General features: G+C 38.4%; 1 protein-coding gene across 1 annotated transcript in view; it reads right to left on the bottom strand.

The window, feature by feature from the left end:
• PASD1 (PAS domain containing repressor 1) overlaps positions 1-15,915 on the bottom strand; it is a 74,918-nt gene that overhangs the window by 41,461 nt on the left and 17,542 nt on the right. Inside the window, exons 4-8 of the mRNA XM_045538777.1 lie at positions 15,199-15,298; positions 14,639-14,749; positions 12,853-12,980; positions 10,199-10,281; positions 8,009-8,111 (exon numbers count right to left, since the gene is read on the bottom strand). Coding sequence (XP_045394733.1) covers positions 8,009-8,111; positions 10,199-10,281; positions 12,853-12,980; positions 14,639-14,749; positions 15,199-15,298 — 525 coding nt within the window. The remainder of the gene's footprint in view (positions 1-8,008; positions 8,112-10,198; positions 10,282-12,852; positions 12,981-14,638; positions 14,750-15,198; positions 15,299-15,915) is intronic.

The following is a 15,915-nucleotide window of genomic DNA, read 5'->3' as shown; positions in this document are numbered from 1 at the left end:
AGGACACCAGGCTCCCAGCTTCCTCAGGACACCTCCTGCCCTGCAAACCCGAGCAGATCAGCAGGCACCATATTGCTTCAGTCTCTCCTTCCCCTTCCCTACCCATGGCTGCCAATAGAGACAATTTAGTCACCACCCAGAGGCATCTGCAGGAAACAGGACCTTTCCTTTTGGGGCCCTACAGCAGACTGAGGGGTACTCAGACTGTGAGCTCCCTACCTGCCAGCCATCCAAGGTGCTCCTTGCCTGGTGACTCTAGGAGAGTAGGGGAAATCCCGAGGTGGAGAGACATTGATCCAGCTTGGGCACCCCGTGGGTGACTTGAGACCACTCTTCTCCCTGGTAGGGTCAGGGATTGATCTCTGGGGCCCAGGACACAGGCTTACAGACCAGATTGCATACACCCAGGTCTTGATCACATTGTCCAGGGGCACAAAAGGGATATTTGTGACGAGTCTACTGAGGTGTGTGTGCACTGAGGGGTACATCAGCATGCTCGAGGGGAAACACTGCTCCCAAGGGAGGGCTGTGCTCCCAGATCAGGCTGTGAACTTGGGCAAGAAACCTCCCAGCCCACATCACAGCCAGGGGAGATCCACTGGCTTGCGGTCCTCCCTGCTAGAAGAGGCTCTGAAGAAATGGCGGAATAGGGGAGGGTCAAAAGGAGTGAGGCCTGCTCCAGACTACAGGTCTCAAACACCCCACCTCCACATGCAGACTTTTTGGCTGACTGGGGCCATTTCAGCCCCTCCCTCGGATCTTTGCCCAGAAGCAGAGAACAGACATTTGACTCCTGCTAACAGCACTTGTGGAGCTTGAGGGCAGGCTTACCCAACTTGGCTCCATCCAGCCTCAAGCCTCCACCTTCCCCCACTGAGGTGGAGAGTAAGGACACACCTGAAAGTCCCAGGGCCCCACCTACCCCCTGAGGCACTAGCGTGCCTCTCCAGAGGAGCAAGAGCTGGTTGCAGGACCCAAAAACAACACTGCAGCCTGCTCCTCCCAGCAAGAACCACCTACTGACAGGGAGGTCATTCTGCACACTCTGTTACAGAATCTACTGATTTACCATGCAGGGTGTGGTCAAATCTCACCCACAAACACCACCTACTGGCTCAGAGACTAAACAGAGCATGTCATCATCCAAACAAAAATCTAAAGGTAAGAAGCAACAGCTGATCTAGATAGGAAAGAATCAGTGAAAGAACTCTGGAAGTATGAAGAATCAAATGGAAAGCACACTCCCAAAGGGGAAACACCAGCTCTCTAGCAATGGACATCAACCAAATTAAGAACACTAAAATGACAGAAGAAGAATATCAAACATGGATTGTAAGAAAACTCACTGACATGCAAGAGAAAATGGATAACCAACACAAAGAAAACCACACACACATGAAAAAATACAGGACTTAGAAGAAAAATTCACTAAAGAAATTGAAATATTAAAGAAAACTCAAACAGAACTTTTGGAAATGAAGAGTTTATTCAAGGAATTACAAAACACAGTGGAAAGCCTCCAGAATAGGGTAGATCAAACAGAAGAAAGAATCTCAGGGATTGGAGATAACACCTTCCAATTAAATAAGTCAGTCACAGAGACAGAGCAGAGAAATAAGAGAAAAGATTAAAGCCTATAAGAAATGTGGCATTATGTGAAGAGAGCTAACATGAGAATCATAGGCATCCCTGAGGGTAAAGAAGAAAAGACACAAGGGTTGGATAAGCTATTTGAGGACATAATACAGGAGAATTTCCCAGGCCATGCTAAAAATTTAGATATCCAGGTACAAGAAGCTAAAAACAGTCCTGGGAGATTCATTGCAAACAGGAAGACACCATGACACACAGTCATCAGACTGACCACAATAACCACCAAAGAGGCCCTCCTACGAGCTGTGAGGCAAAAGAAGCAGGTAACCTACAAAGGAAAACCCATGAGAATAATGGCAGACTTCTAAACTGAGACCTTACAAGCAAGAAGAGACAGGGGCCCCATTCTCACTCTTCTCAAACAGAATAATTTCCAGCCTAGAATCTTGTACCCTGCAAAACTAAGTTTCGTACATGAAGGACAAATAAAGTCATTCTCAGATAAGCAAAGACTGAGGGAATTGATCAAGAGAAGACCTGCCCTCCAGGAAGTACTCAAAACAGTGTCACACATAGATCAGCACAACAAACACCCCCGAATGTAAAATCATCCAAAACCTAAAGGTCAGAGGCCAGATACCACAATGGCTCAAGATTGAAAGCCAAGCAGCAAAGCTCAGCTCAACAGGATGAACAGAAATGTGCCCCACTTCTAAATTCTCTCAATAAATGTGAATGGCTTGAACTGCCCACTAAGAGAAATAGGCTGGCCTAATGGATAAATATACACAAGCTAGTATCTTCTGTCTTCAGGAAACACATCTAACCCACAAGGATGCATTCAGACTCAAGGCGAAGGGATGGAAAACAATACTTTAAGCAAATGGAAGCTAAAAGAAAGCTGTGGCATGGCACAGATAACTTAATCTTCAAATCAACAAATGTAATGAAAGACAAAGATCATCACTATATAATGGTGAAGGGTACAATTCAACAAGAAGACATAACAATTCTAAATATCTATGTGCCTAACTCAGGTGCACCCAGATTCATAAAACAAATCCTACTTGATCTAAACAAAATGATAAACACCAACACCATAATAGTCGGAGACTTCAACACCCCTCTGACAGAATAGGACAGACACTCCAAACAGAAAATAAACAAAGGAACAATGGACTTAGACAGAACTCTAGAACAAATGGGCCTGACTGACATTTAGATAACATTCTACCAAAAAACCACTGAATATACATTTTTCTCATCAGCTCATGGGACATTCTCTAAGATTGACCATATCCTAGGCCACAAAGCATGTCTCAAAAAATTTAAAAACATAGAAATTATACCATGTATCTTCTCAGACCACAGTGGAATAAAATTAGAAATCAACACCAACAGAAACACTCATCTCTACACAAAGTTATGGAAACTAAACAACCTTCTTCTGAACAATTATTGCGTTAAGGAGGAAATCAAGATTCTTTTCACTGAATGATAAAGGAGACACAAGTTATCAAAATCTGTGAGACACAGCTAAAGCAGTCCTGAGAGGAAAGTTTATTTCCATAAATGCCTACATCCAAAAGACAGAAGGATCACAAATAAACAATCTAATGAATCATCTCAAAGAACTGGAAAAGGATGAGCAAACTGACCCTAAACCCAGCAGAATAAAAGAAATAACAAAGATCAGAGTAGAACTAAATGAAATTTATAATAAAAAAAACTGTACAGAAGATTAATAAAATGTTGGTTCCTTGAAAAAAAATAAAGAAAATTGATATGCCTCTTGCTAGATTAACCAGAAGAAGAAAAGAAACAACTCTAATAAGCTCCATCAGGAATGAAAAAGGAGAAATTACAACTGATGTCACAGAAATACAAAATATCATCTATGAATACTATAAAAACCTCTATGCACATAAACTGGAAAAGGTGGAGGAAATGGAGAAATTCTTAGAAACACACAATCTCCCTGGGCTCAGTCAGGAAGAAATAGAATTTCTGAATAGAACAATATCAAGTACTGAAATTGAAACAGCAATAAAAAACCTTCCCAAAAATAAAAGTTCCAGAAGAGATGGTTTCACACTCAAATTTTACCAGACCTACAAAGAAGAACCTGGCGCCTATCCTGCAGAAATTATTCCACAACATCAAGAAGGAAGGAATCTTCCTCAACATGTTTTATGAAGCCAACATCACCCTGATATGAAACGCAGGAAAGAACGCAACAAAAAAAGAAAACTACAGACCAATATCCCTTACGAATATAGATGCAAAAACTCTCACCAAAATCCTAGCAAACTGAATTCAGGTGCTTATCAAAAAAAAAAAATAATCCATCACGACCAAGTGGGCTTCATCCCACAGATGCAGGGATGGTTCAACATATGCAAATCTATAAATGTAATTCATCACATAAACAGAAGGAAAAACAAAGACCCTATGATCCTCTCAATGGACACAGAAAAAGAATTCGACAAAATTCAGCATCCTTTTATGATAAGAACGCTTAACAGAATAGCCATAGATGGGACTTACCTAAAACTGATAAAAGCCATATATGACAAACCCACAGCCACCATCATACTGAATGGGGAAAAACTGAAAGCATTCCCACTTAGAACTGGAACCAGACAAGGTTGCCCTCTATCACCACTTCTATTCAACATAGTTCTCGAAGTCCTAGCCAGAGCAATCAGAGAAGAGAAGAAAATCAAGGGCATTCAAATGGGGGCAGAAGAGGTCAAACTATCGCTCTTTGCTGACAATATGATCTTATATCTAGAAAACACCAAAGATTCTGCCATGAGACTCCTGGAATTAATAAATAAATTCAGCAAAGTCTCAGGTTACAAAATGAATGTACAGAAATCAGTAGCATTCCTATACGCCAACAACAGTCAAACTGAGAACCAAATCAAAGACTAAATACCCTTTACAACAGCAACAAAGAAAATAAAATACCTAGGAATATATTTGACTAAGGAGGTAAAAGACCTCTACAGGGAGAACTACAAAACACTGAGGAAGGAAATAGCAGAGGATGTAAACAGGTGGAAAACCATACCATGCTCATGGGTCGGCAGAACCAATATTGTTAAAATGTCGACACTACCCAAAGTGATCTACAGATCCAATGCAATCTCTATTAAAATACCAACATCATTTTTCACAGATCTAGAAAAAATAATTCTACGCTTTGTATGGAACCAGAGAAGACCCCGTATAGCAAAAGCAATCTTAAGCAAAAAGAACAAATTGGGAGGCATCAATTTACCAGACTTCAAGCTATACTACAAGGCTACAGTAACTAAAACAGTATGGTACTGGCACAAGAACAGAGACATAGCCCAATGAATGGAACAGAACTGAGAATCCAGATATAAAACCATCCTCATATAGCCATCTAATCTTTCACAAAGCAGAAAAAAACATACACTGGGGGAAAGAATCCTTATTCAATAAATGGTGCTGGGAAAATTAGATAGACACATGTAGAAGACTGAAATAGGATCAGCACCTCTTACCTCTCACAAAAATCAACTCACGGTGGATAACAGACTTATACCTAAGGCATGACACTATAAGAATTCTAGAAGAAAATGTTGGAAAAACTCTTATAGACATTGGCCTAGGCAAAGAATTTATGAAGAAGACCCCAAAGGCAATCACAGCAACAACAAAAATAAATAAATGGGACCTGATCAAATTAAAAAGCTTCTGCATAGCCAAGGAAACTAACAGGAGAGTAAATAGACAACCTACAGAATGGGAGAAAATATTCGCATGCTACACATCCAATAAAGGACTGATAACTAGAATCTATTTAGAACTCAGGAAAATCAGCAAGAAAAAAATCAAACAACCCTATCAAAAAGTGGACAAAGGGCATGAACAAAAACTTTTCAAAAGAAGATAAGACTAATGGCTAAGAAACATATGAAAAAATGCTCAACATCTCTAATCATCACGGAAATGCAAATCAAAACAGCAATGAGATATCACTTATGTCCAGTGAGAATGGCCTTTGTCAAAAAGTCCCAAAACAATAAATGTTGGCATGGATGCAGAGAGATAGGAACACTCATACACTGCTGGTGGGACTGCAAACTAGTACAGGTCCGTGGAAAGTAATATGGAGATACCTCAAAGAGCTACAAGTAGAACTACCATTTAATCCAGCAATCCCATTACTGGGCATCGATCCAAAAGAACAAAAGAGATTCTATAAAAAAGACATCTGCACTCGAATGTTTACAGCAGCACAATTCACAATTGCAATGATGTGGAAACAATCCAAGTACCTATCAATACATGAGTGGATTAATAAAATGTGGTATATGTATACCATGGAGTTCTACTCAGCCACAAAAAACAGTGGTGATATAGCACCTCTTATATTATCCTGGAAAGAGCTGGAGCTCATTCTACTACGTGAAGAAAACATCCCATGAATGGAAAAACAAGGACCACATGTACTCAGCATCAAATTGTTATTAACTGATAAACACATAAGTGCACATATAGTAATAACATTCATCATGTGTTGGGCAGATGGGAGGCGGGAGGAGGGGATGGGTATATACACAGGTAACTGGTGCAGTGTGCACCGTCTGGGGGATGGACACACTTGAAGCTCTGTCTCAGGTGAGGCAAAAGTAATATTTGTGACCTAAATATTTGTACCCCGTAATATGCTGAAGTTAAAAAAAAAAAAGAATTGCTCTGTACACATTTGAAAAAGATTCCCTTGTGGTTTGTTCAGTTATTATAAATTTAAACAATGTATTTGGCTTTTAACAGAATACCAATGTAAAAAACAATTTATAATGCCTTTGATCTTAATTTTAGGATGCTAATATGCATTGTTGAGTAATTGGAAGTTTTATAAATGTTTGAAATAATACAAAAATTAACATAGAAAAAGAAAACAATGATGAAAGAAAAGGCAGAATGCCAGGGAAGAGAATTAAAAGTGGACCTAGGGGACCAGTAAGTATGAGCCAATCATTGGACAACACAGTGAAAAGATATTTCAAGTTGAGGAAACAAATATGTGCAAAAGCTCTGTGTTGGAAAAGAGCTTTGAGAATTCACAGAAGAGGAGACGCCAGGATTGCTGGAGTATGATACATAAAAGGGGGTGTAACATAAAATTTGATTTCAGAACCAAGTAGGCATGAGAGCAGTATGTCTTACAGACCATGCAAAAGGAATTTGGATTTTATTCTAAGTGCAATCGGGAAACCACTGAAAGTCTCTGAGCAGGAGAGGGACAAGATCATATTTCACCAAATGGTGTCAGAACAATTGGACATCTGTATGCCAAAAAATAATAAATTCTGATCTAAACTTCAAAATTATTTGGGTCCCAATTCCAGCTCTACTGCTTAACCAACTGTGTGAATCTGGGCAAGTCATACATCCTCTGGGACTGTACTTTTTCAGTTGTGTAATGGATCTAAATTCTACCTTATGTGTGTGTGGAGAATAACTGGGTTAATAGACATTAAATCACACCATGATGTGTAAAGTAGAAAATATACTTGTGTTAAGATGATGCTATGATAGGGATTTGGGCCTTACCAACACATACAACTGCGCAGACTAAAAGAATGGCTAGTTGCTTACTTCTGGCTCTAGCATAAGCAAGATGGCAGAGGGCTACTCAGTATTCACTTCTTTGCCTGGCCCTCACTGACTCACACATCCTTTACTTCTTTATTTCTTTTCTCCCTTCAATGGTTCAAGCAAGCAAGAACTTCCACTCCAGTGCATCTATGAGTTCAATGAAAAATACCCCAGCTATTGAGTCCCTCTCCAGAAAGGTTCTTAAGCCTCAGATCTGAAACATGCATAAACAGGACATCTTACATGGAAACAGATCCTTTCTTCCAGACAATTAAAATTCTCCTCTTTGCATTTCTTTCATAAGGATAGATAAAACTTTCAAGACTTTCAGCAGGATGCTACTTAATCTTTCAAGAAAAAGTCATCAAGAGAAGGGAAGCATTCTGGGAGCTGCAGGTCCCTATGACTTTTGTGCCCGATTACTTTTCTAACCATGCCTGTTAGGGTAAAACAGCCAGAATATTAATGACTTCAAACCATGACTTTGATATGATATGATCTCCTCTCCTTCTTTTTATCTGAAAATATAGTGGGGACAAGGAACAAGTTTATTTTTAAAAAAAAAGTAGGGCAATACAGTACTGGTTTGCTCTGCTTTATAACAATAGTGCATTATGTTTGAGAGATATCATGGCCTGGAATGGATTACCATTATGGTAGGATCAATCAATCAATCAATCAATCGGCAGATGTCGCTTCTGCCTACTCACTATCAGGCTCTGTGCTAGACAGGGATGAGGGTGACAGGGCCTGCCTTACAGAGCTCAGGACCAACCAGGTCCACCAACAATCCATCATGTGAGAGCTGAAGAGTCTGGAGCCAGAGCAGTGGCCATGGAGTTGGAGGAGAGGAGAGGAATATGAGAGGGACAGGGGGTCTGGAATTAAGCAGAATTTTCTTCATTAAATGTATCAGTTTTTTCCATAAGTGTCATTTTTCTATCTTTATATATGATAAACAATCAATTGACTAGTTTTTCAACTTTAGTTATATTTTATGAAAGTATAAACTATATAAAACTACCATGCATTCATCCACACTGAAGTCATAATTTCTTCCAATATTAGAAAGGATATTATTTTGAGCCATCAGAAAATGCTTTTCTTATTATATTTTATGAAGACTGGTGGCATAGATGTAACAGCTAGCTTCTTTCTGCATCAGAATATTTTTCATCTAAGTAAACTCTACTTTAAAATAAAATACAGGTCTCTTTACTCTCTGAACTCTCACTATCTGAATATTTACTATAATGATGTGCTAAATTTTTACACAAAATTTATCACCCAAACATACCAAATAAATCTGTTTTAGGTTGCATGTAAGAATATGTTTAAGTCATGTACACCTAGGCAAGAACACACAAGTGTGTTGGTATTGTATCTCAGCATTTTCCTAATAGGATAATGTCTTGGGTTCACATTGTTTGAACATGTTATGTCTTGTAGCTATCCTTCTATGTTATTCAATAACAGATCTTCTTGAAAAGCAGAGAAACTAATGAAGAAAGTGGGCAAGCCTAAGAGGCCTACTGAAATCCATGCACTATAAGAAAAGTTGGGAGTGATAAAGCACATTAAGAGAACTGAATGGCTAGAAGTCTTAAGCTTGGCTATGCATGTGTCCCCAACTCCTACAAACCACAAATCAAATGCTGGAGATTTATACGAAAATTTTAGATTCTACCCCCCAAAAAAGTTTGCTGGTACAAATGAAGGTGATCATGAGCAGAAAAGTTACATTCAACACACAATAACACCTGAAGCCTCATGTTAGCAACAGTTTTTAAACAAGCAAAGGGGATTCAAACAGACAGGCACTGAGAGTTCTGTTTCTCCTCCCACTGCTCTCTGTGTAGCCTCAGTGGTTCACAGATAAGCACCTCTGAACTCCTCCTGATGGGAAGGGAAGATTCTCCCTGTCTTCCCTCAGATCCAGATGAACCTCAGATATTTCCTGTTTAACTCATTCCTTCACCTGCTCTGGCTTTCTTTCTCCCTCCTGCCCCTAACAGTAACAGTGACTACAGCCTCCAGCTCCCTCCTCTCACCACCAGACCACACACAAGCATGCCCTGAATCCTAAGAAACCTCTCACTAAGTTCTCCTGTTTGCTTATTTTATTTTGCTAAGTATTACTGGCATGTAGTGCACATCATTTATATATTATTTATTTACCAGTACATGTACACAGCAATGTAGAAGGAAAACATAATACACCCCCAATACTGTACACTGTATAGTATATGGTATTGTGGCATACTGCATATAAACATACTTACTAAGTCTATCAAGTATTGAATAACTAAATAGTATCATAATTAATTTATATTGAACAGAAACACTTGGTGGGTTGTTAAATAGGTGTATATGGGGGTTTTAGTGATATTTGGCAAATTGATCAGCATTTACCTATGTTAGAATGCATTTTTTTTATTTTTCCCACTTAAAATAATGGAATATTGGCTTCTATTTTCTGAAAATTCATTTAAAAATTTTAAGGAACAGATTAGATTCATAAAAAGAGGGATGCTTATATAATTAGCAGTTACTGTAATGTATACTTGCTCTTCTAATATGCCATTTAAAAATGTCTAAACATTATCTTTATTTTTAAGAAAAAAAGTAATAAGGTACTATTTTTAAAAGTATTACCTTAATTTGAAAGTCATTAAATGTCTGTGTCCATTAAGTTTTTTCTATGTATTGCTTCAATGTGTTTTTGAAAAATAAAAAGCCAATCACTTGTATTTATATTCTGTTGGAAAAATATGAATTATAATAGCTGGCAGAGGAGACTCAGACTATAGATTGGTCTTCTAGATTTACCTGTTTTGGGGGGTTGTTTGTTTGTTTTAATTTTGATAGAAAAAATATCTGTAGGTGTTATTTCTCTTGATTTAGTTTTGTTTAGTAAAATTGTATTCTAGGTCACCATTACCTATAGCAACACTACCTCTCTCACCTGGGGCTCGTTGGAAAACATTCTTCATCTGAATCTTCTATGTATACAACTTCTTCACTGGATTCCTTTGCAGTGCAAAGTTCCTGAAGAAAAATTGACACATTTAGATACTTAAATATATTTATAAAGTAAAAAATTCCTGACATTTGTATAACATGTAATAATTTTGGAAGCATCCTTATATCGAATGTCTTGACTAATCTACATGTCAATGTGAGAAAGGCACTGGATTTTACAGATTTGAAAACTGAGGATTATACAGATAGAATGATTTGGTCCAAGGTACAGAACTAGTATATCCGGAGCAGAATTTCAAAATTTGATTCTGAGTTCATTGCTCTTTCCACTGTGCTATATGGTCACACTGTAAAAAATCTTCCAGAAAGCTCTATGTTCTCATGATATGTGTTTTCCAAGATATCCACTAATATGGAACAAATAGCCTAGAGACAGAAACTGGAATACATCACTAACAGTTTTTTTGCCATGAGAGGAACTAAGTTGTGAGCCAAATCAGATTTTTTCTCTTTCTCAGAGGAAGAAGTAGATATTGGGGTTGACCTCCACAATGAGATGTCTACATTCTCATGGCAGATATGACAGTTAAATCCCAGAGAGCTACCAAGAAGGAATAATGAATGGGGCAATCAAACCAGGCAACTTCCTTCAATTGTTTTTCTCTATACTACTTTTCGCACCATCTTAAATTTGAAGATTATGATGACATATATCACTGCTCTAAAATTGAATGTAAAGGTGCCCTTCACAATATCTAAAATAGGGACTGAAAAACTCACATTTTAAACCAGGGATGAAAAGTAAAGCAAGTTCTTTGCCCTCTCTGGATCCCAACGACAACTAGCAATGACAATGATAGTAATAATGACAACCATGACCACTGTAATAGCTCACATTTACTGAATGCTTACCATATATGAGAAACTGTCTTATTTTCTCCTAACAAAATCTTAAAAGGAGGTACTATCATTGCCATTTATAGAAAAAGAAACTAAGGCTAAAGGATGTGACTTGGCAAGGTCACACATCTGGTAGGGAAAGGATTTGAGCCCAGGTGATCTGGATCTAGAGGCCTCCCTTGTAAGGTAATGAGTTGGGTATGTTGTATGTTGCAATGCCATCATAATATTAACATGGCCACTGGCCTGAGCAATAGCAAGACCCCGTCTCTACTAAAAAAATAGAAAGAAATTATATGGACAGCTAAAAATATATGTAGAAAAAATCAGCCGGGCATGGTGGCGCATGCCTGTAGTCCCAGCTACTCCGGAGGCTGAGGCAGGAGGATTGCTTGAGCCCAGGAGTTTGAGGTTGCTGTGAGCTAGGCTGACACCACGGCACTCACTCTAGCCTGGGCAACAGAGTGAGACTCTGTCTCTAAATAAATAAAAATAAATAAATAAATAAATAAATAAATAAATAAATAAATAAATATTAACATGGCCAAACCAGAGCTCTTGATTTAGCCCTCCCATATTGCCCAATCCACATTGTCCCAGGCTTGTTCAAATCAGTTAGGGGAACATCCATATGCTCAGTTTCTCAGGCCAAAAAGCTAAGAGTCCTTCTTGAGACATTTCTCTCTCTTCTCCCAGCCACTTCCAACTTATCAGCAAGGGCTCTATCTCCAAAATATATCCTCAATCTGTGTACTTCTATTTCCATTACTACAGTCATATGGTCCTCTTGCTTTCATTCTTGTTTCTCTATACTCCATTTTCCACCCAGAAGTCAATCTGACCTTTAAAAAAAAATCAGTCATGTCACCCTCCTGCTTTCTAATGCACTTGGAATAAAACCCAGACTCATTATCAAGGATCTCAAAGTTCTACATAAGCTGGCCCCTGCCTACCTCTTGGATCTTATTTTCTACTACTCCTTCCCTCTTTCACCTTATTCTAGTCACATAACCTAGTTTGTTCCTTGGAACTCTCCAAGCTAGTTACTACCTCAAGGCTTTTACAGCTGTTGAACCATCTACCTGGGTGGCCTTCCGTTCTTATCATCACTAGGAGTCTTTGCTTGAAAGACAAATCATCAGGAAGAGACTTTGACTATTCTTTCTGAACTCCCCACCCCCTCCAGTCATTAGCACATTATTCTATTGTTATAATCTTCCTGGCACTTGTCTATTTCCCTTAATGTTTCCCTGGAACACAGTAGGTGTTTACTAAATATGTTACTGAATGAATAAATTAATTGATCTTAAACAGATCAGATGAATTCTTCTTTTCAGAGAGAGAATCTTTGAGTGCTTTATTAGAACACAAAGTGAGCAAAAAGCCTTTATATCAGCTCCTCAATGGAGGAAAACCTGCCTCAAAACTCACCTTGTGTCAGAAGCATCCCTTTATCTACCACCCAAATGCTCACTTCTATTAATATGTTCTGGCCCCTGCACCTATATTTGATAATATTTTATATGATATCAAGACCACCATCTCTTTCAAATGTGTCTAAATCTCCATTGAGATGCTCACCTTTTGAAACAAAGGAGCTGATGTTTCCTTACTCATTCATCCTAGCACAACCTTCTGCACAATGTTATCCCCAGCTGAGAGAGCAAAGGGGAAGTGGCCCTTCAAAGGAAGCCCACATCACCACAGTGAGGGAAGAAGCACGCACAGCATACTCACCCGTAGGGTCTGAGCCCTGAGAATACAAACATTTCCCACAAAATAAAACCAATCCTTCCCAAGATTTGCAGCAGATGGCCCAGCACGCAGGTATTTCGGAAAGTAGCTGCCGAAGATCACAAAAGGATCTAAGGGAGATAGACACCCATGTGACACTTTAATAGAAAGGTGGACTGATTAAACAAGAAGACAAACATCTGCCACATCAGTGTACTATTTTCCAACCCATTGACATTTTCAAAATTCTAAGCCATGGAATTTTCTCTGTCTTCCTTCCTTTCCACCCACCCTCCCCACAATGGTCCCCACCAAAACATAAAGAAATCATTACTAAGAATCAGTCAGGTATTGAGAGTTCAGCTTGGCTTTCAGTATTCTGTCATTACCCTGTATATTGTTATTTTAGTCTCCACGAGAAATTTAGCTCTTCCCTTTTATATAGACCACTTAGGTATTTTGTGTGTGTGTGTGTTTATGTGTAATTTGTGTGTGTACACAGTCAAGTAAAATTTTTTAAAGGCCAGGCACAAGCACGGTAGTTCACATCTATAATCCTAGCACTCTAGGAGCCTGAGATGGGAGGATCACTTGAAGCGAGGAGTTCGAGACCAGCATGAGTAAGAGCAAGACCCCATCTCTACAAAAAATAGAAAAAATAGCCAGGCATGGGGGCACATGCCTGTAGTTGCAACTACTCAGGAGGCTCAGACAGGAGGATTGCTCGATCCCAGGACTTGCAGTGAGCTGTGATGAGGTCACTACACTCTAGCCTAGGCAACAGAGCAAGACCCTGTATCAAAAAAATTTGAAAAAAAGATGTCTGACCTTTAATTTCCAAGAAACATGACAAATCTATTGGCCAACCTTTGTGTGAGCTAATTTTTATTTATTTACTTATTCATTTCTCACATCTTCACCAATATTTGGTATTATTTACGCTTCTGATTTTTGCCATTTTGATGGATATACAGTGCTATCTCACTGGTTTTTAAATTTTTCATTCATTGCTTATTTGTGAGTTTGAGCATCTTTTCATGTATTTGTTAGCTATTTATTTGGACTACTTACCTCTGATTCAAACCCCAAATGTTTCAATGGCCCCAAACTAGTTAATACTAATTAATGTATGCTGATTTCTCAGCTTGCAGTTTCTGAAACCTCAAAATTTGTAAATCAAACTCCATACCCACACATGACACAAATCTGGGTTTTGAATTCCTGTAAATGGCACATTTTTTTGTCGATTTAAATTCCTACAGAGAAGGCAAACTTACTCTTCCTCTAGGCCAGTGGACAGAACTTTACTGATCATTTTACTGATCTCTAGGTTTTATATTCTCGTCCTTGAGTGGGCGTTAGAATTCTAGACCCCAGCCAATGAAGCCTGTGCATTATTTAACATCCACCTAAGCTACCACAAAATCAACTTCCTTTTACCACTGTGGTACTGCTTTATTCTTTAATTTCTGGTACATATGGAGTTTCCTTTCTTTTAAGCTTGGCTATGCACTAAACTTCTTTTGTTATGTCTTAGCAATCATTTCCTTGTTTGATAAAAGTAAAGAGCAATCCTTATCTGCTCAGTGTACCACATTTCTATATGAACCCACCTTGTAAATTTCATTATTGATTTTTATAGTGTAATTAATGTGCATAGCCAAAAACTGTGGCCATAAGGATATCAGGGAGTTTGCTAGGACGAAAACTACAAGAGCATTTATGTTAGCAAATGTGGGGATACACAACACATGAACATCATGTAAATAAGCTAAACTATATTGCTTACCATTAGAAAAATCTTTTACACTCAGAATGAATTTCACATATTCATAAGCAGGACTGCCACCTTGTTCAACACTTCCTTTTTTTAAATTACAGCAAAACTCAATATGTTTTCCTACTAAAAAGAGAACAAATAAAAAACAAGTCTACATTTGAACTTTACCATATTCTGCTGGATTATTTCATATGACTAATGTGTTACTTAGACTAGATCTTGCAAAAATATTATTTTCTTTGCACAGACATTAGCACTTACACAGCTATCTTTGTTGTATCTGTAGAGTAGGGTACCAGCTAGAACATTATGCACAATGGTCCATTATTTATATAGCACTAATGCAATTATACAGATGCTCCAATAATCAGGATTCATGGTAAAGAACAAGATTTAATGGAAGAGACATTTTTTAACACTAGAAATATAATTTGTAATATTACATGAAATGAAACCAATACAACAACCATACTGACTCTAATGCCTTTTAAAAAATTACTCTGCTGAGTGATTGATTGTTACTTGCCTCTTAACACCTAAGGAACTTAACTATTTGAAAAAATCTGTACCTGAGTTTGACAAAGGACATTTGAGAGTAATCTTTTGGTAGACTTCACGTCTCTCTTTATCAGGAAGAAAGCTTAACAACTTTTTGCCCACAATATCAGCCTGGGAGAGGAAGAGGGAGGGGGGAGAGAGGGAAAGGGCGGGCAGAGAGAAAGAGAGAGAGAGAGAGAGAGAGAGAGGGAGGAATTTTTTTAAATTTCAGAATATTATGGAGGTACAAATGCTTTGGTTATATAAATGGAGCACTTTTTTTATATGTGCTAATACTGCTCAGTGCTTCTACCCACCTCACTCCCAGGGAGCTTGTCCTCTGCCATCTATGGTTATACCTGTCATACCTCTAAAAAACACAATTCACATCACTTCACTTTATGAGTACCACTACCTCCTACCTTTCCAGTACAGTCATGCAAGTACCCCATTTCTCCAACAATTATTCCATTCACTGATAAGTACATTCTTATCACATTTTCACTGTGCGTTATCTTCCTCAAATCCTCACATCCCTCCCTATGCTGTTCAGATTCCAAAGTCAGATTCCATGGACACTATAATCATCCCCATGCACTCTTTCCCTCTGCCATATTTGCTTGGGAAAATCTCAATTCTGGTAACATCCAACTCTTCATCTACCCTACACCTTCACCCAAGCAACTGAATACGGATGAAGAAAAACCCATAACCATATAGTATATTACTTGAAATGAGTACTTAACTCT

Source organism: Lemur catta, chromosome X (genome assembly GCF_020740605.2).
Source record: "Lemur catta isolate mLemCat1 chromosome X, mLemCat1.pri, whole genome shotgun sequence".
Taxonomy (NCBI): Eukaryota; Metazoa; Chordata; class Mammalia; order Primates; family Lemuridae; genus Lemur; species Lemur catta.
The sequence above is the reverse complement of the archived record's forward strand: the minus strand, read 5'-3'. Positions and strand labels throughout refer to the sequence as shown.